The sequence below is a fragment of the Sinohyriopsis cumingii genome, chromosome 2, assembly GCF_028554795.1.
Source record: "Sinohyriopsis cumingii isolate HCF-2022 chromosome 2, ASM2855479v2, whole genome shotgun sequence".
NCBI classification, from domain to species: Eukaryota; Metazoa; Mollusca; class Bivalvia; order Unionida; family Unionidae; genus Sinohyriopsis; species Sinohyriopsis cumingii.
In genome coordinates, this window is record NC_142962.1 from 81,683,743 (window position 1) to 81,710,574 (window position 26,832).

The 26,832-nt window shown below is 37.7% G+C and overlaps 1 protein-coding gene across 7 annotated transcripts in view; it reads left to right on the plus strand.

The window, feature by feature from the left end:
• Positions 1-26,832, plus strand: part of LOC149805277 (uncharacterized) — a 112,209-nt gene that overhangs the window by 76,883 nt on the left and 8,494 nt on the right. For 4 of the 7 annotated variants that reach the window (XM_089949074.1, XM_089949095.1, XM_089949082.1 and 1 more), the window contains exons 2-4: positions 10,627-10,855; positions 17,491-18,855; positions 20,663-20,760. In XM_089949074.1, the coding sequence (XP_089805200.1) occupies positions 10,721-10,855; positions 17,491-18,855; positions 20,663-20,760 (1,598 nt within the window). In that variant the 5' untranslated portion in view covers positions 10,627-10,720. Of the gene's footprint in view, positions 1-10,626; positions 10,856-17,490; positions 18,856-19,593; positions 19,962-20,662; positions 20,761-26,832 lie in introns of those variants that run through there. The other 3 variants (XR_016418467.1, XM_089949105.1, XM_089949112.1) reach the window with 2 other exon arrangements.

Below are 26,832 nucleotides of genomic sequence, written 5' to 3' on the forward strand. Positions count from 1 at the left end.
CCATTCAAGTACTTGATCATATCTATATTTCTGAACGCTAGACTCTGTCAACGCCATTATTATTTTACACAGTAGCCAATTGAGGTGTTTCAGCAACAAATTCCAGGCACCACCAGTAAGATGTTGCGGTTAATTTCTTATTAGCTGCTTCCAGTATAAATGTTTCTTCGGTTCCGCTATTTAACACAACAGACACAACCCCGGAAAACTTATCGGTTGAATGCCGCCAAGGATATGTAGTATATGTACTGAATTTTGCAGCACTGAACACAGTTAGTCTATACATCAGGAATTCTACTTACGATGTCTTCGAGTGTTTTCTTAATCGTGTCAATGTTCGTCTTGATATCAGAGAGTTCCATGTCAGCGGTCAATTGAGTACCAAAGAAAACATCTGCGATTTCAATAATTTTTCTTTAAAAAATTATGAAGATTTGTGAACGTACTCACATGAACGTCATACTCGGTCCGTAACGTGGATAATTTATTATCTACGGTGCTGTAGTTAACGTCTACATATTTTTTTGTTGCCGCGTCTTCGTCGGATGTTGGGTCTCCAAGCGTTACTATTTTATTTCCGTTCATGCTAAGTTCACCTGTCATTGTGTCACCGGTATTCTTCAAACGATTAGCAGCGCTTCTTGCAATTTCATCTCTGATGGTTTTAAATGATATACTTGAATCTCTGATTCTACCGCCGTCAGTAAACACAGGGATGTTATCCGTGACCGCACCGAGAACTCGTCGAACTATATCATTCCATTTGATGTTGCTGGTTTTTAAAACACGTATCTGTCCTGAAAAACAACAACCTCATCCCGGTCAACCCCAGCCAAGTTCATGAGATCATTAAGATCGTGTTTGGTCGCGTATTTTGATAAATTTATGTCAGATTGTTTTTTACTCGCAGTAATATCATCGCGGAATCTTCCGTAAATATCTACCATTATTCTTTTCTTCGTTTTCAAATCGTAGATTTCCAATGCTGACTTGTATAATTGTGCACAACTTTGTGAGGTGGTAATGATGATTTTGATATAGATTCGAGCACAGCAATTGCTTCACGGCCTCATATTGGCGGATCGGTTAATTTTTGTGTTGGTACTATGAGTACCAAACATTTGCGTGAACTGGTGTAACATACTTGATAAATTTCTGCGGTGGAGCTAACCCATACGAATCGAAATAAACAATTCCACGAGGGTCAGTCGTGTATGATACCCAATGATTTCCAGGTCCAATGCTGTTATCGATATTAATAATACCGGTTTCAGCGCTGTTTGGATGTTTTGGTAATTGATCTCGCATAAAAACACCTGAATTTTTTTATTTTTAGTTGCAATTCATGAGCTTCTGGATCTGACCAGGAGTCAGACTGACACTAACATGATGGTAAGACATTTTTATAAAATACTTGTGTTTTTAAATAACATGGATTAAAGATTTTCAATTGGTGCATCAACGATTCTCATTCGACCACTTCCACCTTCAAGTAACATTGCTTTGTCACTGAGTATAACCGCGATTGCTCTGTAAGAACCATGAACTAGTGGGCCAGTCGCGACAACAGGAAGTTGTGTTACATGAGCTCTAAATTATATATCAACGACAGATTGTTTTGATCAATCAAGATGCTCCAGCGAAAAGTAATAGATCGGATATCGATTTCTAAAATCTAACTGTGAGATCTGTAAACCAGTATCTACGTTTTGATCACGTCCCATAAACGTCATTAACCGATGCTATACACGCGCTATATGATTGTGTTCATAATTCAATTGTATGTTTTATGTTTGTTCTTGTTGTCCGTTTATCCGTAAAGCAACCTCATTAACACCGAGATGGTCAAATATCATATGGGAGTGATTTTGTGAGTTTACTCGCTCATAATTCTGAAAAGCAACAAATATATATCGTGGCGCAGAAACACTTTACTGTGATGCTATATGCCATGTAAATTGCCCGTTAATGTCAGATTGTATACTATCCGTGGTGGTTGCCAACCATGACAGCAATAATTTACCACCTGTGTCCATAAAATATAATAGTCGCTGTTCTTCTGCGATCGTTGGAGTCGTTACCGGCATCCACAACGAAAGTTTTGTCAGTACTACTTTACCAGCATCACCATCAGGTCTTAAGAGCGCCTCGTTGTCGGTAGGCTTTCTTACAAGAGCAACTGTGTGTTTAGCTCCAATGATAACTTTTCTAACATTAATCCAAAAAATATGTGATAATGGAATTGCGCATGAAAAATTTCTACGACGTCCTTTCAACACTGATCGACGTGTTGCAAACCCTAAGTTGAAATTTGGATTAGCATTAATAACCACCTGCTCCACATCTGCGTCAGCGTTATTGGCATTGTTTCTTGGTCGTCTTCTAGTAGACTGATTGTCGTCGGGGGATTTAGAATTATCCTTCGCAAACATCATTGTGGGACCTGCTGATATTTTATAATCATCAGAGTATATTGCCAGTCCTGTTATTGTTGTAGCAACGTCAACATCTTTCTGAATTGTCTCAATGTTTTTTTTCCATCAATCATATAAGTGGCGCTGTCAAACAGTGCCATGATACCGTTGTTGGCAAAACCAATTACGTCATTAACTGCATATTCAGAATTATCGTTTTTTAAATTTCACCTTCTACCTCAATGAAAGCCTCATCGGGTAAAAAAAAAAGTATCTACTTGTATCATGGACTTGCAGTTCAATTCTTCCCTGTTGATTTGGTAGTCGTGCGTCATAAGAATAAAATTGATAATCACGTACACTTTCATCCTTAAGGACAGGTGCTTCCATGTCAAATGCTGTGTCGGATATGCGCTTAAACATTTTCATTGTAATTATTTTCGTCTAACACGAGGATTACCGCCTTCGAAAAACTCCGCTTCCTGATATTAAACTTGAAATATTATTCCCTGCTTCACCGAGTCTTTGATCTGCTAGCGCTGCCAGTTTCTGATTTGCAGCTTGATTTATTATTTTACTGACATTTGCAGGCATGGTTTCAGTACTTGGTAATTTTACTGACTGTGATTTTCGTCGTATTAATCGTGCTAGTCATTCTTTGATTGCCGAGAACGCCTTACCAGCAGCGTTGACGATTGCACCAGGAGCTTTTTCACGAACAACGTCAATAGCTTTCATTGATAATTGTTTTGCAACAGGTGTTACTTTTGGAGCTAACCTTCTGAATAATCCTTGAACAACATCACCAAGTCCATCTCCGTAATACACACTGTAGGTTGGTAATCGTGAGTTTATTGCTCTGACCATTACAGGTCTATGTTGACTACTGTGTGTGATCATCTTATTTTACTTGCCATTTATCTAATCATTGTGATGGTCATCAACGAGTTTATCAATAAGTTCTCGGTAAACGCTAATATCCATGATACCACCTGTAAATAATCGCTGATAAATATCAGCTGCTTCATTAATTATTTCCGGAGAATTATTACCAGCACCTTTTCCTCCTATGAGAACTTCTAGTCGTCCTACGTCATCGAGGATATTGTTAGGACATGGAGTAACAAGACCACTTCCAGTAAAACCACTTCCGGTTGCTCCTTTTTCCTCACTCGTTGTTTCCCCGCTTTTCTTAAATAGTCTTAAGGGTGATCTTTCTACTTTTGCTTTCTTAAGTAGATCTTCAGACCTTTTAAGTTCCGACATCACTTTTTGCTGCGGTGAAGAAGATTGTTGTTGTTCTCTATGTTGCTGCGGTGGAGGAAGTTGATAGGAAGGCTCCTGCTCAGGTGGCGAATATGAAGGTGGTGGCTGTTGAGGTTGTGATTTGTATTGTTTTACTTCTTCCTTATAAAGTCTTTGTATTTCCTTTACAAAACTCGTAAATTTTGGATCATCATTTCTGGCTTATTTTTTGTTGAAATATACACGATACATCCATCTGATGAAAGTATCATTGTTACGGTAGCATACTTTGGTTTTTAAATTTTGTCTTTTTGAGCCATACCTTTCAGTGTCATAGCAAGTAACTATTTTTCTTTAATTTCTTTAAGTTGCTCGATAACACCTTCGTTATATTTTGCAATCAGTTCAGTATTTTCTCTTATTAGTTTAGGTTTATGTGCAAGTTCTTGTTCTATGCCGGCGATGGATGTTTCTTCACCTGCATGAGGTTGAGCTGCAGCTATTTCAGTTGGAAGTGCTCGTAACATTTTTTTTGTTTGTTTAGTTCTTCTTGCTATTTTTTAAGTTTGTTCAGCGGTCTGTTTTGATACTGGAAGAAGATCCTCCTTAATAGCCGTTACGACTTTTTCATTAACTTTAGTAACAGGTTTAAATAACTGTTCTGTACCTTCTGCGTATTCAACTTGGGCTTCTTTCCGTTCTTGTAGGTTTTTTTCTGAAAGAATCTCTCACGGGGAGAAATTTCTTAATTGCTTCTAGTCGCTCTCGAGCTAATCGGGCAGTATAAGATTCCGGATGAACCATTATTTGATATAACAATTTTTAAATAATAGCAGCAGAGAGGGCGAAGTCTCCTACTTGGCACTCGATTGGTAAATCCTTTTTCGCTAAGATTTTCAAGAGGGACGTTCATTTCGAACCCTCTTTTTGTAATTTCCAGGAAGGCTTATGTATTGAAATAGAGAGTGAGTCAATTCGAGGTTGTTCGCCCTCTCTGCTGCTCCATCTAGCAGAAAAATGGCAGACTGTCGGTTCTTTACCTAATACCAAGTCAAGCAGCCAATACTTGTTGACCATAATGTTTGCGTCCTCAAGATTTCCATTGTCTATTTCTTTGAAAATATTAAAGCAAAAACTGTTCTAAAAATTTGGGCAATGTTTTTAACACTTGTACTTGTTTGCCTCCCCAAATCTGTCCAGCAAATGTTATGTTTGTTTATTTCCAACAACTTATGCATGAATTAGACATCCAACAGTTTAATGTTTCTATCTGTCACCCTGAAAGTAATGGGGCTAGTTCAAGACTGTCCGAAAACACTCTCACCTACCCAGGATATATATATACCATTATATTGAATGAAACCTGAAAAAGGACAGTGATCAGTAAAATTCTGCATTGTATAATTATCGAGTAAGATCAGGAGTTTTTTTTTCCTCCCCATATTGGTATTTATCACCAAATGAAAGACCCCATGACTACTCTAAAACAACAAAAGACTGTCACAAAACAATCTCAACTACCCAGGATACATGTCAGCAATTAAACAGAATAAAAAGACAGTGATCTGTAAAATTCTATCCTGTATAATTATCGAATAAGATCAGTATAGTTTATTCTTTTGTTGATACTTGCTGAAGACTGTCCCAAAACACACTCATCAACCAAGGATACATGTATACAGTTATAATGACTTAATGAAATATGCAGTTTTGGTGCATTCTCTCTCTCTCTCTCTCTCTCTCTCTCTTTGATCATAGATAGTTCACTAAACTACTTTCATATTGCAAAGAGCAGCACAATTAACAAGTCAGAATCATGCGTCACTACATTCATATTTCAAAAATTCTTTAAAGCTTTTTTAAAAATCTTGAATGTGACAAAGAGCAGCTGAATAATTAGAACCCAAGGGTGCTATACTTATATTTTTAAAATTCTTGAACCAAATTATTAATTTTAATTGGTTTGATAATGGTAAGAATTACAATAGATCAAAGTAAAACTTCCTGTAACATCTCTTTGTCTCTGATTATTTCCACTTTTAGAGACAAAAGTTTTAAAGGATGCAAACCAGTTTTAAAGCTGGGTTTTTTGGTAGTTTATATATATATATATATATATATATATATATATATATATATATATATATATATATATATACATTCAAATGTTGAGGTTCTGCACATTAACAATGCAAATTAAGTATTGGAAAACAATTGTACACTAAATCTAATCTTTCTAATCGAAAGTAAACATTTTTATCATGATACGATCATGATTTTCCTCAGATTGATTATTTCGGTTTTTGCGGCAAAATCCAAAATGAAGGTCGTGAAAAGAATAAGAGCACCTTTAAGGAATTAAATTTTTTAATGTCATTTTACCTATAAACATTTTTTTTAAATGTGCTATTGCTGTTGCTTTGAAATATTTTATTTTCGTGGGAGCTTATGTACAAGAGTATCACAGGAAAAGATAGACGTTTGTGAGTGCGTCAAAATGGGTGACGTACAATACAATCCTTACAACCAGGGTTCGTCTGATGGAAGCTCGTTAAGAAGACTACGAGGGAATATATGATTGTCATTTATGATCCTTACTAAAATAACTAATATTTCCAAAGTAATGAGAGATATCACTAAGAAGTAGATTTCTTAAACGGTGAAGGTAAATACTTAAGTGCGTCAAAACTGGGGTTGAAAAAGATGGACCACCTTGCTGTACTGTATGCGTTTTTGTTTTCGTAAGGTGCTATAAATCACTGAGATCTTCGAGAAAGCATATGGTTTTAGAGACGATTAAAACTTTGTTGCTAACGTACACCTTAAAAAAGGGACTAAAAGAGTTAACGACACAAAATTAATGTCGTAAGGCTCCGTGGGGAGCATTCATTGTTTCTGGTAAAGGAAAAACTTTAGAAATTTAGAGCGCCGACTGTTGTCATAATGCCATGCTAATCTCTAGTATGCCATTATGACAACAGATGGCGACACGAGTTGGACAACAAAGATGATACTGATAAAACTTAGTATTTACATTGTTGCGAGCCCAAATCTGTATGAAAACAGCAGTTGGAATGATGTAATTGTAAAGTTTATAAACATAATATACAAAACTTGTAATAACTGACATAGCGTTTGTCATACGACAAACTACAACATCGGTTCAGTAGTTGGCAAATCGCAAGACGCAGAAGGAAAGTAGATCGAAAAAATTGCAAGCAACAATTTACAGATTGGATCAGTGAAAAAAAAAATAATTACTAGAATTATGAATGTAGCAATTGCACGCAGTCATTTATAATAATGCAGAAGCAAAGTAGCACTTGCAAACTGCCACGTACAATCTGCATCAATGAAAATACAATATACATGAATAGAATTATGAAAGTAGCACTTGCAAGCAGCTATTTACAATAATGCATCGAGGAAGATTGGGAAATACACGCATAGAATTATGGCGGTAATCCCCCTCCATACTATTCAACTTATCCACTGTAATAATGATATGCTTCCAAAGAATTGATCAGAGAAAAAGAAACCTTTTTGAAATAAGTGCATGCAAATGAAATGCGACATTAAAAATGCAGTCTGCGTTAATTGGTCATCCCAACACAAACTGACACGCTGCAATGATTCTAATAATTGCTCATTATAATACAAAATGACATGCTGGTAGGACTTTATTTATTAGTCATTCTATCACAAAATGACACGCTGGTAGGACTTTATTTATTAGTCATTCTATCACAAAATGACACGCTGGTAGGACTTTATTTATTAGTCATTCTAACACAAAATGACGCTGGTAGGATTGTATTCATTAGTCATTCGACACAACATGACACGCTGGGAGTATCCTATTCATTAGTCATTCTAGTACAAAATGACTTGCTGGGAAGAAACTGTCATTTGGTCTTTCTAATACAAAACGACACGCTGGGAGGATTCTGTTCATCAATAAAGAAACGGATTGTTAGAGGTAAAAATCAAGTCAACTGCCGTATAAAATACACATAGCAATTGTAAAAGCGGTATGTGATTTTGTTTCATCGATGACGTAATAAATAAATTGTATTTAAGATCGTCGAGATGGGGGAAAACCTTAATATTAGTGGAAACCATTAGTCCTTGATTTTACAACTAATGACCGATGGTCACAAGATCACATTAACGTGAACCCGAAATTTCAGCTATGAAAGCTAATATTCACATGATGTACTTTTTCAGTCACCAAGTCAGTTGATCATGGGTGTTCTCCGTACCAGAAAACGTATTGAGAACGATGCTAAAGCTATAATAAAAAAAGAGGGTGAAACCATTAAACTTGAAATGATGATCAGTTTTGTTTAGTTGCATCACATTGTAATTTTTCTCTTTTTACTCATTACTAACAAATGTTTGTCGACAAGTGTCTCTCTCTCTCTCTCTCTCTCTCTCTCTCTCTCTCTGCATACTGTATATTTGGTGTAGGCAGAATCTCTCTCTCTCTCTCTCTCTCTCTCTCTCTCTGCATACTGTATATTTGGTGTAGGCAGAACAAATGAAAACTCCAGGATGAATCACCGGCCCATTGAAAACTGTGTAATTGATTTAATTTATAAATGATTTCATTTAATTTTTGTAAGTTTTAAAATCTTTTTATTTTATTTCATTACATGTTAAGTAATGTAATTTTGTTTACTGGAATTTGATACTTTCCAGAATTTAATTTGACCTGACTGTTTAGTCGAAAACACATAAAAATAGAACTTTGTATCTTTTTGCTGCTCTAGTTTCTTGCCTTAATTGAGAATCAAGTTAACAACTTCTTTTTTATTTATTTTTTGTGGGATACATAGAGTGAGATTGAGGCTGTACTCGAATACGTGATCTTATACGTGTAAGTAGCTGATAAACTGTTCTGGAATGTGATCACGTGACTCACATACGGGTATCTATTTTGAGCCTTACTTGACTGTATAACTTTGTCAAAAGAGAATTTAGTCAGTTGGGCTTTTACACTGGAAAGTCTTTGTTTGTGACCAGTTTGGAGTTACATTTTAATTTTTTTTTAAATTATGTGGATTAAATCTTTTTCCTGGAAATATTTTGAGTGCTCATACAGAATTCTTGGACAAAGACATTTCTTGAAATTTTATTCGGAAATTCAAACACCTGAATAATGTTTGTGAAACAACAAAGAACTGTAGACACAACAGCACAATACTAGCTACGGTATACGTCATCGCCTTCCATTTTGGAATTTTCGTCGGGACTCGGAACTTGAATTCATTAGAACGTTTCATTACTAGGACTTCTAAAATTTAATTCGTGGATTATTCTTGGATTATTTCTGGATTTGATTTCTTAAAGCCGAAAGTTCTATTTTTTCATTTGTATATTATTTTTTCCAGGGAAATAAATTATTTATTACTGTTTATTAGACCGCTCCGGTGGCCTAGTGGTCAGAGCGTCCGCCTCGGATGCGGGAGTTCGTGGGTTCGATCATCAGCCGAGTCATACCAGAGACTTACAAAAATGGTGCTTACAGCTGCCTCGCTTGGCGCTCAGCATCAAGAGGTTAGTGTTAGGACTGGTCGTCCTGGTGTCAGGATAATGTGACTGGGTAGGACATCATGCTACATGTCTGCGGCATGATGCCCCAGTGCTAGACATCACTATAAACTGCCACACTGCAGACATCGTAGCGATATGACTGAAAAATTGTTAATGCTACGTTAAAAAGTCAAAATCACACACACACACACACACACAGAGTTTATTAGAGCCTGAACACGTAACTCTAACACATTTTCCCGGAGCTGTGATGGTTTGGTGGTTAGCATGCCAGACTCACGACCGAGAGGGATTGAATTGGTTCGAATTACAGTCATCAGACCAGTCTGGGTCAGCTACAGCGTGTGTCCTTGGGCAAGGCACTTTACTACCATTACCTCTGCCGTAAATCACCAAACCAAAACCCACGCCTAGCGGAGACTCGAGCCCACGTGGACAGGGGCGGGATGTGCGGGTGATCTGTAAAGGCGAGCGCCTTAGACAACTCGGCGACTCGGGTCCCCTAGATTCGTTGGCCTCGGGGATCATACTTTTTAGCTAACTATGCAGTAGAATGTATTTATCGTCAAACTCTGGTTTTGTACTATATGTATTTGACATTAGATTTTAGAACTTTACTTCCAAAACAAATAGGACCATTTAATAACAAATAACAGATCTTGGTCGGCTGTTTGACCATTATAGTCCACGACTGTCTTCATATATACTAGGCATACATCCTAAATTAGGCACAAGTAACAAATGGCCCGCGACTAGGTTTTATCCGCTTATTTACATCATAGGGTGTGGCTTTAAAAATCGCTTATCCAGTCGCGCTCTAGAAGAAGTTTCACATGACCTAAAGCTTGCTTTTAATAGCAAGATAATGTGAAATGCCGTGTTACTTTTGATTGTAAGCGATTGTGAAACTCATCTTTAGCTATTTTCTAGGCTTCCCTGAGTACTGTAACTACATTTTGTGATTCTTCGTGTTAGTGTTGGATATGTTGTAAAATCCAGTCCTTGTCAGAATAGCTCGTGTAATATTGTTAGTTTTATTCTTATACATTTTGCTGGATTACTTTAATGTACTTATGGTATGACGAAAGACACCTTTACTGCATTTCTAAAATTTGTTTTGTTCTCTTTAGTATATTGTGGTTCCTGATGCATCAGTACATGGTCCACGAGGGTGGGTTACGTCGGATGGAAGCTGCCGTGGGGAGGTAGCGAACGGTTTCCGGTTGGGAGGGGTAAAGAGCCAGAATGGACTTGGTTCTAAAAGTGGTGTGGGATTCAATATGTCTGCAAGAAAGGGTGGTTGATACTTGATTGTAAATAATGGATAGGCTTAGCTCTCCTCCTTTTGACTCTGTCTATTATGTCGACCACTAGATCACGGAATTGGTTTTCATTATTTTACATTCTATAGATTCCAAAGGGGATACTTCACATCGAAAAAGAGAACTGTTGAGGAGGTACTTCACACCGAAGAAAGGAACTGTTGAGGGGTGCTTGCAAGCAGAATGGGCAACAAAGCAGGGAGGCAGAAGAGTCAAGAGCAAGGCGAGGGTGAAGATGACGCGAACAAGCTAACAGTTAATACCTTAAACAACATGGACGACCAATCAGCCGAGAAACAGGAAGCGGCCACAAAAACGGTGAGGCATATTAATGTATGAATAATACTATTCTGTTATGAAAGTTTCGCGAAAACTAGCTGGTCTTATTTTTGTTATTTGCATATGAACCGAGTCGTGTTTCAAAGGAGACAAGAAGTCAGTTCACATTTCACTAATCTTGGCGGAATTTTAGTTCTTTCAAAACGTACATTTTGCCAGTTTTTAAAAAATAATGCTGTTAAAACTTTTTTAATTTCAAACCATTTACTGCTTAAATACTAGTGCCGTTATGATCATTTAGCGAGAGAAAAAACAAGGACATTTGAAGGTCATAAAGAGACTGGGGAAGAAACTACCAATATTTCAGGAGAATCTGATTTTTACATATTTTCTGGAATCAAGCCAGTTTATATTAATTGTGTTAACTGTTCGTTCTATTTAGAGGGTAAATATGTTGACGAAACTTTTTTTAGGCTTTTATCAAGTTTTTACTGTGATTAAGGCTGCACATAATAAATCAGATACAACCTTAATCCGAGTAAATAAGAACTTTGAGTGATTTCGAGGACCGCCTTTTCTTTTGGCTCTTTAACAACTTATTTGTTCGCATAGGAATTCATACATTGTATTTGTCATGCTGGCCCACACGTATATGATTATAAGATTTCCCATTTTATTTCTGATGATTTATTTACTGCTCCGGTGACTTAGTGGTTAGAGTGTCCGCCTCGGATTCGGGAGGTCACAGGCTCGAACCCCGGTCGAGTCATACTAATGACTTATAAAAATGGTACTAGCAGCTGCTTCGCTTGGCGCTCAGTATTAGGAAGTTAGTGATAGGACTGGTCGGCCTCGCGTCAGGATAATGCGACTGAGTGGGGCATGATGCCCCAGTGCTAGACGTCACTATATAATCTGCCACACTGCCGACATCGTAACGATATGACTGAAACATTGTTAAACAATGACGTTAAAAATCCAATACACGCACGGTTGATTTATTTCCCGTGAGCGTTTTATACCATGTTTGCTCGTTTATCGCACATCCAGCATCGAACTGCGTAAACCAGATCGGTTGTCATACAATGTTCCGATAGATTAGAGTTTACCTTATTCGTTCCTACTTATAATTTGAAGCGAACGGCATCAATAATTATATTATTTTGAGCGGGCAGATATGGGCTTGCGCTGTTTCCAGCTGCATGGCCTTGAATATAGTACAAGACGGTACTTATTAGAACAGGAAACTGGTCTATAACATGCCCTGTATAAAGTAAAGATGATACAGGAAAAGCGATTGTCAGTATCGAAGGAAAGTAATGCTTCCCGCTCAGAAGTCTTCCCTTATTAGGATCCTGTAATATCGTGGAACAAACAGTGACATCCTCATACATAATGAAATCACGAGGTACACTTAGTTTGCCATGACCAATTAGACACATGAAAATATACCAAATTTTCCCAGCAATAACCCGCATGAACATGTGAGTCGGCGCATTATGCACTGGTAATCTAGATCTACTCTATTCGCTTGAAATTAGCAGCAGAAGTAGTAGCGTTGACTCTGATTAGGTAGCGCATTATGCGATAGATGATCAGAACTATGCATGTTTCGTAAACGCTATGTAAGCGGTAGAAGAAACGATAAGTGGTCATCAGTTTCTGTGAAGTCCGCGGCTGATAACGTCTCAACGATTTCAGTTAATAAAATAGTTGCAGAAATAGTAAGGCATATCGTTTTTGATGGAGTAAGAATGATCGGCATTTTTTGAAATTGATCCTTTCGTAAACTTGTGTGTAGATTATTAATTTTAAAAAATGTAAATAAGAATAATGAAATTGTTGATAAACATTTTTGTAAGTAACGTTGGGACGCCTGTTATGATTTGACTCTTCCAAAATCACTGGTCCACATTTCGTCCAGGCACATGCTCCCAGATGATTATTGATGGATTGAGTTTTGTCTAACAGCGCATCAGCAAATGAAATACTGTTTTGTGCAGAGGCAGTGGTAGTAGCATGCTTTATTCAGTGACACGCCACGGGAGCCGACAACGTTGGTTAGGCAGGATTCGAACTTGCGATCCGTTGACTGTGAGTCTGGCACGCTAAACATAGAAGCAACGAGGCTTTATTTCATCAAGCCATTATGAGAAATTGATCAAAAGCCCATGCATGATCATATTAGCAAACTAATTTACGAAAGACCCTAATGCTGGAATGTTTGGATAATGTAAAATAGCATAAAATGTATGTTGTAGTTGGAATGTTTGGATAATGTAAAATAGCATAAAATATATGTTGTAGTTGGAATTTTGCAACCAACTTTGTGGAAAGCATGCACTTTTGAGTTAACACTTACTTTTTTATAGAACGTGACCAGTGTCATGTAACTAATTTTGGTTCGTATAAACAACAGGAAAATGGAGGGTTGCTCGCCTCTGCCGAGTATATTGCTTCAATCATGGTGTCACAACCCCTCTGTAGTATTAGGGCTAATATGGTTGAAAGGTGCACATTTAAATTTTGAATAACTCACGAGCCCGCGGTTAGCTATGCCGACTCAAGCGTCTAATTACTAATTAAACACACAGCCGGCCATCCACTGTGGTCTCACAGAACCTTCAGTCAACTGTCATACATCTTACATAACTCTTAGCCAGCAGGAAGGTTAAAATCGGCCGTAAAGATGGAACAATTCTGACTATTTCCTCACACATGGTATAGTGCATGAGGTGAAGTGAACGTCAGGACTGCTTCTTTTTACTGTGCACTTATGCCGTTTAAAGGACTGATATGCAGCGTGTCAACCATCGAAAAGATCACTTGCACGGTCAATAATACTACGACCAATCTAATTATATAGGGCGTCTCAACTTTCTGTCCAGAAACAAGTCAGATTACCTAATCTCGCTAGCTGGAAAATGCTTCTGAATGAAAATTTGTTTACGATCAGGCTAACCGTCATCAATCGTATTATTGAAATATTTTCTTTGGTAAACACACCCTTAAAGCCTGAGGTTACAAACCTATGGGTTGGAAAGAAGTGGTTAGCATATTAAACAGGAGTTGGGTTAGATGAATTTGATGATGTTCTTATTGCTATGGGGTTTAACGTAAGTTTTCAACACAATATAGGCTATACATAACGGCCAGTAAGTAGAATAAGCACCCTGGAAAGCCCCCGGAAAGAACTACCGACCCACGAGAAGCTACTGGCAAGCTTTCTTATATACCACATTAACTAAAACCGAGACTCGAACCCGCTCTGAGATGAGATGCAGTGATCAGGGTAACATGCGAGATATTGCTTTAGACCATTTGGCCACCCTAGAATGTGCTGGAAAGAAGTGGGTAGCATACACTAAACACAAGTTGTGATAGATGAATCTGGTGGAAAGAAGCTGGTTGGCTACATTTTACGCGAGTTGTGATAGATGAATATGGTGGAACGCATCCTTCAAACTTGTCGTACATAGTGGGAAAACCAAACAGCGTTTGGTCAATCTCGTTTTATATGGAACTGCTGGCCTATTCTGCCCCATCTACAGCCATTTAAGAATGTATACGTAATCAGTCAGGTGTAAGGCTTTACCTGTCAATCAGTGCAAGTAGCCAATCAGATCCAGATATAAGATGACAGCCAGGTTCGGCCTGACCCTGTTGACACTTGCCCTGTCCACCCACTTTCCTTTTTTATTCATAGTAGGGTCTCGGTTTTTAACATGTATTTTTTGTAATCTCTTATTTAGCTAAGAAGATGGACACTGGCAGAAAACTAAAATCTAGTTAGTTTTTAATAACGGCAAAGTCTTAGATAACTCATTTGTTTCAGACTGAAATACAGTGAAATTATTAGAACAATGTTTAATCATAAAATTGATATAAAAAAAACAACTTGTACCGCCCAGTTTTATTCTCATTAATACGACGTTTAACTAATACCGTTAAGTATTACGTGGTAGTATTTCTTGTGAATTTGATTGCAGTTGATGAAACAAAGTCGTTTGCTATGAAGGGCCGAAGCTGACAAAATCTGGTCCAATCAGAACTTTGCCGTTGAAATTTTAATGTCTTATGTCCAGAATTCCAATTTAACGTGTTGTATCAGAGATTCTTGTCCTTAAAGTTCTATTTTCTAAGTCGAGATTTTAGATTGTGTCTCTTGAATTAAACAGTAGTGGTTGAAAGTTATATTTTCTGTTTTGATGTTTTAGATCGTGTCGTTTGAATTACACGGCGGTGGTAGAAAATTCAGTGTCAGACGTCGAGAATTCCTAATTTACGTATTGGTTCAAAGAGTTTATGTTGAAAGTTCATTTTCATATGTTGAGTATTTAGATTTCATTTGTTAAATTACACAGCGCTGGTTGAGAATTCGACGTCCAGTGTCTAGTTTTTAAGATTGTATCTTCTGAATGACACGGTGGTTGTTGAAATTTTAATATCATATGTCGAGAGTTTCGTTTAACATGTTGAATCTCATTGATTGTGCTGAAAGTTCCATTTCGGATGTTGAGTTTTTAGATTGTATCTGTTGAATTACACAGCGGTTGTTTGACATTTGATTGTGCTTTTCAGAATTGCTATTTTGACATGGTAAAATGATGTGTTGGTGTTAAAAGTAACATTACATCATGTCCACTTTAACAATTCAAAATAATATCGAGTGTTAATATATTATTCGTGTATTCAATTATGAGGCGCCATTACATTTCTTGCATTTACAGTTTGAAAGTTACCATTCACAGGTCGAGAATTACTCTGCATTTCTTCGCTACAGGTTGCTATCGTGAACGCGCAGCGTTATTTATAAACAAGGAGGTTGCTTCTCGTTGCTCTGAAATTCAACAGATGAAATCTAAATATTCGCCTTATGAAATTGAACTTTTATAACCAACAGTTCCATTCAACGTGTGAATTAGGGATTCTCGACATATGATATTGAAATTTCAGCCACCGCTTTGTAATTCAAAATATGCACTGTATAATTCAACATATAAAATATAAAATCTCGATCTAGAAAATGGAACTTTAAGGACATGCAATTTGATCCAGCATGTGATATTGAATTTTTCGACATACGACATCGAAATTTCAACTTTTCTTTCGCTTATAATCTGGAGGCGGAGAAAAATTCTGCCAGAGTAAATTGGATGCCTTTACTTTTTAACTGTTACTACAGCTGATGTCAGACAGTCGTACAGTTTCACGTTAACTCAGAAAAGGAATTGTTTGTTTTAAGGCTGACGGCAGATTTATGTTGTCGAAATGATATAATTGCATTGTTTAGAATGATTCAGCTTATTCAGTTTCTTCGGGACATGTAGTTTTGTCACTAGCCCTTATTATCCATTTCCAAACGCAGTTGGAAGAAACATTTGTTCGTTCATTCGTTACGCCCTTAATAGCGTTGACATTTCTTCATCAACCGTCACACTTATTGGTATGTGGGTGCTGATCAGAGCTAGAAACTCGGCCAAACTAAATACAGGTCAGTAGAAACAATTTTCACACTCGTGACTTTTTTAATATTTTCGGCCATTATGCCGTTGCACATCAATATCCAGGATGTTGTTTCAACTACACTCGTGAAAATTAATAGATGCATCTCATGAAGAGTAACAAAAGGAGGTCGTTTTGACCTAATTGTAATACTTCAGTTACTTATGTTTTTCAGCAGTTCGTTTGGTATAATTTCGATATTTTATCCTATTTCATCTACAAATGCAAATTAAGATGTGAATGCATTTAATAACGAGTAATTATGCCACTATTACCTAATTTTCACGTTTGAGTGACTTCTGTATTTTCAGCGCCGTTTGTAATACCGTCGGTGCCTTGTTACCCTATTTCACCTACACTTGTTGGGTCGCGGGTGGCCGAGTGGTCTAAAGCACTCGCTTTTACTGATCACTGCCATCCCACCTCTGTCCTCGTGGTCCGAGTCTCGCGCTCGGCCAATGTCGGTACGCGACAGTTTACTTCTAGCTTTCATTGGGTCGGTGATTCTTACCGTTTGTTTTTTTACGGGATCTTCTTCCACCATTTGTACTAGCCGCCATGTACATGTATGTCATGTGCTAAAACATTGCAAAAACACAACAACAGCAACTTGTTAAAACTAGTATGTGAATGCATCTCAAAAGATAGTAGTTAATTATACCAAAAGGGAGTCACTTTTTCCTATTCTTCTTACTCGAGTTACTTTTTGTATGTTCGTTAAATTTTTAATATCTTCGTTCCGATTCCACCTGCATACATGAAAATTAGTAAGCGGATGCATCACTGGAAGAATAATTCGTTCATTCCAAAACTAGGTCACTGTGACTTAATTTACGCGCTTGATTGACGTTTGTTTTGTGTTACATCTATCTTTAATCCTAATGTTTCCTGACAGAACAAACTAGGTTTAAACCTTACTCACACTAATCAAACGTTGTATATTGATGCATATGAATGTGGAGTTTATTGCAGTAACAGCAGGCATTGGGTAACGGTTTGAATTCTGTCCAGAGCAGGCGGGGTCGGCGGTCGAGACGAATCTATGAAAGGTAATTGACTCGCACTGGCTCATCCGCAGGCCTTCATAGTAGTGTATATAGTATGGGCTACTGAATACACTCCTGTGGAAGACAGTGTTCGAGTTTACGAGTAAACACCTTTTACTGCAGGCAAACGAACAGACGGAAGAGGGCGATGATAAAGACACTAAAAAAGACGAAAAAGATCGCTCAAAACCCACTGAAGACACAACAACCGTGAACAAAAAAGATGAGGAACAAATTTCAGGGGAAGTACAAAAAAACTTAGTAGAACAAGAAGACTCGGGGTTGAAAGAACAAGCTGCAGTTAAGGGAGATACTTCTGCAAGTGAAACAAAAATGGGCTTAACTGAGAAGAAACACATAGACTCCCGTGAAAAAGACGAAGAACATAAAATTGATGTCTCTAGTAAAAACACCAAGGAGAAAATGTCAGAAGAGAAGAAGGTATCTTATGAAGAAAAAGAACAATCAGACTCAGTCGCGGAAGGCATCAAAGATAAAGTCCCAAATGCCGAGGAAGGACATAACATTGCTTTTGAGCAAGGAAAGGTTGATGATGATCAGCTAGAGCTTGCAGTTCAAGAAGAGCAACAAGTAGCTGAAAGTACTAAGAAAAGTGAAGCTGTGCCTCAGCAGGAAGAAACAATTTCTAAAGAAATTCCCCCTGAGGAAGCATCGTCTGAACAAAAGGAACAACCTGAATCCTGCGGAGAAGTAAGAAAAGATGAAGTTCTGAAAGTCGATGAAGGACATGCAGAGGCGTCAGAGCAAGTAAAATTTGAGGCTGATCAACTACAGCCTGAAGTTCAAGAACAGGAACAAGCAGCTGAAAGTATTAAGAAAAGTGAAACAGTACCTCAACAGGAAGAATTTTTTTATCAGGAAGCATCTTCTGAAGAAAAGGAACAACTGGAATCCTTCGGTGAAGTCGGCAAAGATGAATTTATGAAAGCCGATGAAAGACATACAGAGACTACAGAGCAAGTAAAGGTTGAAGATGATCAACCAGAGCCAGAAGTTCAAGAACAGGAACAAGTAGCTGAAAGTACTAAGAAAAGTGAAACTGTGCCTCATCAGGAAGAAAACGTTTCTAACGAAATTCCAGCTGAAGAAACATCGTCTGAACAAAAAAAACAACCGGAACCCTTCGGGAAAGTTAGCAAAGATGACGTTCTGAAAGCCGTTGAAGGACACACAGAAGCTTCAGAGCAAGTAAAGGGTGAGGATGATCAACCAGAGCCAAGTACTAAGGAAAGCGAATATGTTCATCAGAAGGAAGAAAAGGTTTCGGAAGACATTTTCGCTAAGGAAGAGGCTACACATGCGCACGAGGAGCACACGATGGTTGCCAATACTATAGAGGAAGAAAAGGCGGAAGAAGCATCCACGGAGAATGCAGACACAAAACCAGATAAAGTTGGTAGGAAAGAGGAGGACGAATATGCAGAAGAGGGCAAAGTGGAGGGCATAGCAGATCCAGATAGGGAACAGGTTAGTAGCTGGGTAATAAAATAGAATAAATCTAATAGTATTGGCGGGATAATTAGGCCTGCATTCTTTAAGGTTTGTTGACAGTTTCATTTGATGGAAACTGTAATAAACTGCTTGTTTGAATACATCTCAGTTTCAATGTAGCATGCATATTTTATGCATGGTCTTTCTAGCCGTGTTTGCATTTATAGTTTTTTTTGCACCCTACTTTGCAGTGTCATGTTTAAAACATATGTTAAATGTAAAAAGTTTTATTTTAAACCAGTTTCGAACATGCTTCTAACTAAATTAAATTGCTATAGTACTGATCCCTAAATCATCAAGTGATTATTTTAATGCTCAGTTTTACTTGGATGGATATTTGCGGTCATTATTATTATTCACTAAAAAGATAGATTTACATTTATGAAAGTTATTCCATTGAAACAAAGTCTGAGAAATAAAATTCAGTATCCCTCTCATTTTGTCAAAGTGATCCCTCAGCTTGTTGACATACTAATTGCAGAGGCAAGTGATCAGTTTATTCGTACGAGTTTCGTGAGTAAGAGAAGCGTTATTAGCAGACACTTCTGGAATGTGCGAGAAATAGTCTTCAGAGACAGGTGGTAGCTTAATGTAGGTTAATTTCTTCGAACTTTTGGTTTATGAAACTTTTAACAGCTGGCTTTCTAATACAGGTGCTTGCTTAATTCGTTTTTAACAGAATGGACTGTAATTAATACCTATATTGTTTTGCAGAAAGGCCACGAGTGACTTGTTTCAGGAATAGAGTGAAACTGGTAAAAACCGAACCATGACAATTCCCAATCTTTGTGAAATCCGAATGTGTGTTGAGTTCAAGCTATTAAATTTGAACATGTCCAAAGCAACCACTCCTGGGAAGTGAAAATAATAATAACTGAATTTAATAAATTGTTTCGAAAACAGTTGTATAATAAGAAAATTGTTTACTCAGTGATTAAGTTTAAATGACATTCAAAAAAGTGGCTAGTATGGGGAAATCTTGACTTAAAACCGGTGACGTTTCAAGCAGGTTTTTTTTACTGTGAATTGCAATTGATTGAACTTCTGTATGAATCCCAATAAAATGTCCAATCCAAAACACAGTTTAATAGTCAGATTTAAACATATTCCAAAACACGTTTTGATAGCCTCAGTTTGAACATATTCCTAAACACGTTTTGATAGTCCCAGTTTGAATATATTCCAAAACACATTTTGATAGTCCCCGTTTGAACATATTCCAAAACACATTTTGATAGTCCCCGTTTGAACATATTCCAAAACACATTTAAGAGTTGTAATTTAAACATCTTCCAAAACACATTTAAGAGTTCTAATTTGAACATATTCCATAAAAAACATTAATTAGTCCAGCTTTTTAACATTCTGCAAACCACATTTTAATAGTCCTAAATTGAACATATTCCAAAACACATTTTAGAGTTCTAATTGAACATATTCCAAAACACGTTTAAATAGTTCGATTTTGAACATATTCCAAAACACGTTTAAATAGTTCCAATTTGAACAAATTCCAAAACGCGTTTAAATAGTTCCAATTTGAACATATTCCAAAACACGTTTAAACAGTTCCAAAACACGTTTAAGTAGTTCCAATTTGAACATATTCCAAAACACGTTTAAATAGTTCCAGTTTGAACATATTCCAAAAACGCATTTTCCCAATTTGAACGTAATAAGATGAGACAGTTTTCTTCATGTTGAGATTTCCTAAAAACAAGCAAACAAACAAATGAGAAACAACGTTCCTGTCTTAAGGTTTGATTCGGCGCTAATTTTTCAGCCAGTGAAAATAGAGTTCCGGTGGGAGGAAGGAGGGGAAAAGGTCCTGGTATCAGGGTCCTTTAGGGACTGGAATCATCCTGTCGAATTAAAGAAAAAGTGAGTAAGCAAAGATTTTTTAATAAAAATAATCAAGACTATATTATTGAGGTATATTATTGATGTTATTTTAATGAAAACTTGTCATAAACGAATGAAATAAATGGCGGATTTGCATGCTTGGTTTTTCAAAACGATATTGGAAACTTGAACAATATCGTGGTGAACAAGTTACAGCTAGACCAAAGTGATCAGGCGATTTGACTTAGTTGTAATAGTTGTGACATTAAATTCCACTCGGCAGATAAGGTGAAATGACAAATGGCGTGTTTCATAACTATTCTAGTGAAAGGGTAAGATTTATTTTCCTGTACTGGTCATTTCATCATTTGTTTTGGCCATGTGATTCAACGAAGCACATCAGAAATTATATGCTCTGTTTAATTCTAATGGCATGGGGTACCAAGGCTACATCATTACAGTTACACAGGTGTAAAGATATTTAATAAGCTGCCACTAGAAGCAACCAGTTTATTTGTCAAAGCATTGCCATACATTGTGACATTCACCAAGTCCAAAAATATTGACATTCAACTTTGAGTTGACCCCATGAATATGTATCTTTTTGATGGTGAGGTTGCTGACTCTTACATCAGTGGCCGTTATGGTTGAATACACCGACTCTTACATCAGTGGCTGTTATGGTTAAATACACCGACTCTTACATCAGTGGCTGTTATGGTTAAATACACCGACTCTTACATCAGTGGCCGTTATCATTGAATACACCGACTCTTACATCAGTGGCCGTTATCGTTGAATACACTGGCTCTTACATCAGTGGCCGTTATCGTTGAATACACTGGCTCTTACATCAGTGGCCGTTATGGTTGAACTCACTGGCTCTTACATCAGTGGCCGCTATGGTTGAATACACTGATTCTTACAACTCTGGCTGCTATGCTTGAATACACTGACTCCTACATCAGTGTCTGCTTTGGTTGAATACACCGACTCTCATATCAGTGGCCGCTATGGTTGAATACACTGACTCTTACATCAGTGGCCGCTATGGTGTTATGGTTGAAGACCGCTCCGGTGGCCTAGTAGTTTGAGCGTCCATCTCGGATGCGGGAGGTCGCGGATTCAATCCCCGGCCGAGTCTTACAGTAGACTTGTAAAAATGGCACTAACAGCTGCCTCGCTTGGCGTTCAGCTTTAAGAGGTTAGTGTTAGGACTGGTCCGCCTGGTGTCAGAATAATGTGACTGGGTGGGACATCATGCTACATGTCTGCGGCATGATTCCCAAGTGCTAGACATCACTTTAAACTGCCACACTGCGGACATCGAAGCGATATGACTGAAAATTTGTTAAAGCTACGTTAAAAATCCAAATATCACACACACACTCACTCACATTATGGTAATTGCCAAGTGCTAAAAATAGACGGCCCCTAGAACAATGAATTTTTTTTTCTTAGTTTTTAAACCTTCCCTAAAACCACTCTAAACCTATTTTGAAACATTTGAATATCTACAGGAATGTACTTGTAGTGGTAAGGTATTCAACCAGAACGGCTACTGATGTAAGAGTCAGTGTAGTCAACCATAGCGGCCACTGATGTAAGAGCCAGTGTATTCAACCATAGCGGCCACTGATGTAAGAGCCAGTATATTCAACCATAGCGGCCAGTGTTGTAAGAGTCTGTGTATTCAACCATAATGGCCACTGAGGTAAGAGTCTGTGTATTCAACCATAGCGGCCACTGATGTAAGAGTCAGTGTATTCAACCATAGCGGCCACTGATTAAGAGTCTGTATATTCAACCATAGCGGCCACTCATGTAGGAGTCGGTGTATTCAACCAGAACGGCCACTGATGTAGGAGTCAGCGTATTCAACCAGAACGGCTACTGATGTAAGAGTCTATGTATTCAACCATAGCGGCCAGTGTTGTAAGAATCAGTGAATTCAATCATAACGGCCACTGATGTAAGAGTCGGTGTATTCAACAATAGCGGCCACTGACGTAGGAGTCAGTGTATTCAAACATAACGACCACTGATGGAAGAGTCAGTGTATTCAACCATAGCGTGTGTGTGTGTGTGTGTGTGTGTGTGTGTGTGTGTGTGTGTGTACGTGATTAAGTTTTTTAACGTAGCTTTAACAATTTTTCAGTCATATCGCTTCGATGTCCGCAGTGTGGCAGTTTATAGTGATGTCTAGTCTAGCACTAGGGTATCATGTCGCAGACATATAGCATGATGTCCCACCCAGTCACATTATCCTGACACCAGGCCGACCAGTCCTAAAATTAACCTCTTAATGCCGAGCGCCTAGCGAGGCAGCTGTTAGTACCATTTTTGTAAGTCTTTGGTACGACTCGGCCTGGGTTCGAACCCACGACCTCCCGCTTCCGAGGCGGACGCTCTAACCCCGAGAGAGAGAGAGAGAGATTATTCTGCACGATACACTTTGTAATAACCAAACTTGTTAGTTACACCCTTGCACTTCGAGGACACACGGTACTAATTGTATGGAAAATTGGGGACCAGCCTGGAAATGGGTAAGCATAAAATAGAGTATGTATGGGTTTGGCTGGCTAGGATTGGTTTGATAATGAAAGTTATTTTGTAGGAAAAAGATGTTTTTGAGAGCTTATCGTAGAAGTAACTGAAAAAATAGACACATTGTTTTCTTGAAGGATTTTCAGTTCTTTAACAGTCCTGAGTTTGGAACCTTCATTACTGAAGTTAGCACCTGACTCTTTGGTGCGAAATCGAAAGCACGTGTTTCAAACATATGGAGATCCAGAAAATGCCGCGGCTTATATCCTTTTCTCTATACAGAAGCTGTCATCCAGGTTTCATCTATTCTGATACATATAGGTTTGATCATAAGCACTTAGAACTTAAAGTTATTGAATTTTTAATATCATGGTGATTCCATTAGTTTACTTAGTCCGAGTTTCCTCTTACCCTTGCCACCCCATTTTTGATATGTGTACATTTATGTTGGAGTGTAGGGTCAGAGCGCATTCCCTATCGAAAAGTTGGAATTCGCCGACACCATTTGGTGTCGGCATGGGGTAGCCGCTTACTAGCCGGCCCAGCAAACTTGAACGACCTTTCATCGAGATATACCTGCATGAAATCGATAGGAATACGATTTATTTTCTGAGAAATTGCGATCATATCATTCGTTATGTCTTTAATCCGCTGATACACGAGACGAAAGTACATCGTTGCTAAAATTTCACCTGGATCTGGCCATTTGTATTCCTAGTCACCTGACTACACAACTCTCGCAACCGACATCTCAGTGACATCAGAGGTCATACAGTCACATGTATGTCATCATCAACCCTTTCACTGACTTTATCACATTGTATGTGAACTGGCCCAGTCATAGCTTATTATGTTTGTTGTTTTTCTTCTTAACATCCACATAAGTCAGAACAGTCACAGAAACATTTTCTTTTCAACAAATAATGTAATATAATATAATATGTAACATAAAATAACATAACATAACGTACCATAACAAATTGAACTACAGAACTTGCATATAAATAGTTGCATCCCATTTGCAACACGAATTGTAATCGGGTACAGTGGCAGCTCAACGCGATTTTATCTCTGAATCGATATTTCATCTACTCGTGTCTGATGCCACTTGTGATGCAAAATCGATATTCTGCTGGAAATCAAATCTTAATTTTCCAGTCAGATTTTTGTACAGTTATTGATCTCGACAATTCTGTCTCATTGAGGCTAGACATCCATAATTCATTGTTTTTTTTTTTTTAAAGTTAAATTGTCGTGCACCATCTCATTTGGATTCCAAATTAGTGATTGTCACACACTGGTATCAGTATCAAGGAATAATCTATGACGTGCGAATAACTTAAATCTATACTAGTACTCCATATATGTAATAAAATAAAGTATTTATACTAGTCGCGCTTACTTCGTAAATGAATAATTTGGCATAACGTGACATGTACAAGTTCACCATATCGAGACATTAATCGTAGTGTTGGGTTATGCACGAAAATTAACATAAGCCTCAAAGATGACCAAAAGTGTAGAAACACGATAGGTAGTTTATCTAGCAATGCTGATTCGGCCATTTATACGTATTTTATAAACATTTACCAAGAGAACATAATCTTGACAGTCTTATCAGATCAAGTGAACAGCTAATACTTTTGGCCAATCTACAGAGGCATGATCCATTCTAAAGTCATTCTCAGCAAGGTCGAGTAGGCACAACCTTCAATGTTTTTGAAAACTTTTTTCACTAAAATAAAAAGTGGTAAGTATCGGTCTTTACTACAAGAGATCCCGGTGATTTTCAGCAGGTAAATTAAGTTCATTTTCTGTCAACTATAATTTGTGGCAGACGACGGCACGCAAATGAGATTCCGGTAATAATCAGTGCCATTTTTTCTTCTTCAAGGTACCATGGGGGATTTTAAGAAATTGTGGGTACACTGGTAATGCGTTATACTTTCATTAGGTCAACACCAATATCAGTGAAAGAAAATTTCAACGGATAACCTTATGGTAGTCGAACCAACCATGTATTACAGAAAATTACAACGACTTGTTCAGATGACCCGTATTTGAACAGTCACTTCCGGTGCGTTTGCTGGTATCACGGTACCAATTGCTTTTCCATAGACCTCAATGCTAATGTTTGGTGAAATAAATATACTTTCTATCCTACCTCAGCATGCATGTCACACACTGTCATAGAGAACAATGTTAGATTGTCAATTTGGCAAGGACAAAACCAGGTACTCCATTGCATTTAAGAGAGATAACACTGCTGGAACTAGACAGGGGTAAGAGTTATCTAGTTACAACAGTCCCATTTTCAGCCATGTGTACCGCATTTAAAAAAAATCATAAAAAATACAAAATATGACCTAGAAATGAATTAACATAATATCACATGTTGCCAAGAGGCTTAACTTTTTTTAAGCCTAACAGAAAGCACAACTCATAATACACCAATCACAGCTAGTGTTCTTTATTTCTAAATAAAATGTTCCCTACACCTTAAGCTCCGCCCACCTGGGCTGGTACAGTTGGTACCGTTATACCTTCAACAATTATACTTTGAACTGAAATTCTTTTAGCAACCCAAAGTATTGAGTATGCCTGTCCCAGACGATAAGGCTTTCTCGATGTTTAGGTGGATGGCCATTTTTATTTCTAATTTAGTGAAGTTTTTTCTTCAGGAAAGTGGAAATTTGTTCCTACTCTACTCTCTTGAAGTATAATTACGATTTGTGCAAGTCGAAGTCCTTGATTCTATCGCAGTGAATGACATATATGTCAGCCACTCGATTGTCTCCTCGGTCCAAATATCCAGGCTGGTTGTCTCTTCTATACAAATATCCTTGCTGATTGTCTCCTCGATCCATATATCCAGACTGATTATCTCCTTGGTCCATGTATCCAGGCTGAACATACCTTTGCTGCCTTTTACCAGTGCATCATACCTTTTCATGCGAATTCTTTGTATCGAAGGAATGTTATTGTGGAACAGTCCCTGAAACCAACCTACCGTGACTTGCTAATACTGCACTACCCATCCACGCTTTTCGTCCACAGCTCTGAGTTCATGACGGATTCATTATTCATAATGATTCTATGAAGAGCAAAAATGCATGAAATTTCTTGTTCTGATAAAATAGACCCTAAAAGCTTGTTGACGATATATGTTGTTTGAGATCTGAGTTATTCGGCCAAGATGCTATACCACACAATTTGACTTAACTTGTATTTCCTTTCCAGGACTTGATCATTGATCTACGAATTGTCCAAACCATTGTATACAGATAAATTAATTATATCGTGTTTAGTAATACACTGCGCAAGGTTTGCTATAGTAAACAAGCCTAGCGGGAAGCAAAATACAAACAACCGATTGTGAGGTCAAACTAGAGCCCTTGTGAGGTCAGGCTATAATTAACGGATACAACAAATAATAATTATGAGTCGTTCATGGTAAAAGTATGCATTGTGGGAAATTACTGTAATCACGTGAGTCTCCTCAACTTCAACCCTGCTGAGTAAAAGAGAATCAATAAAATTGTTAATAATTGTCTTATATTTAAA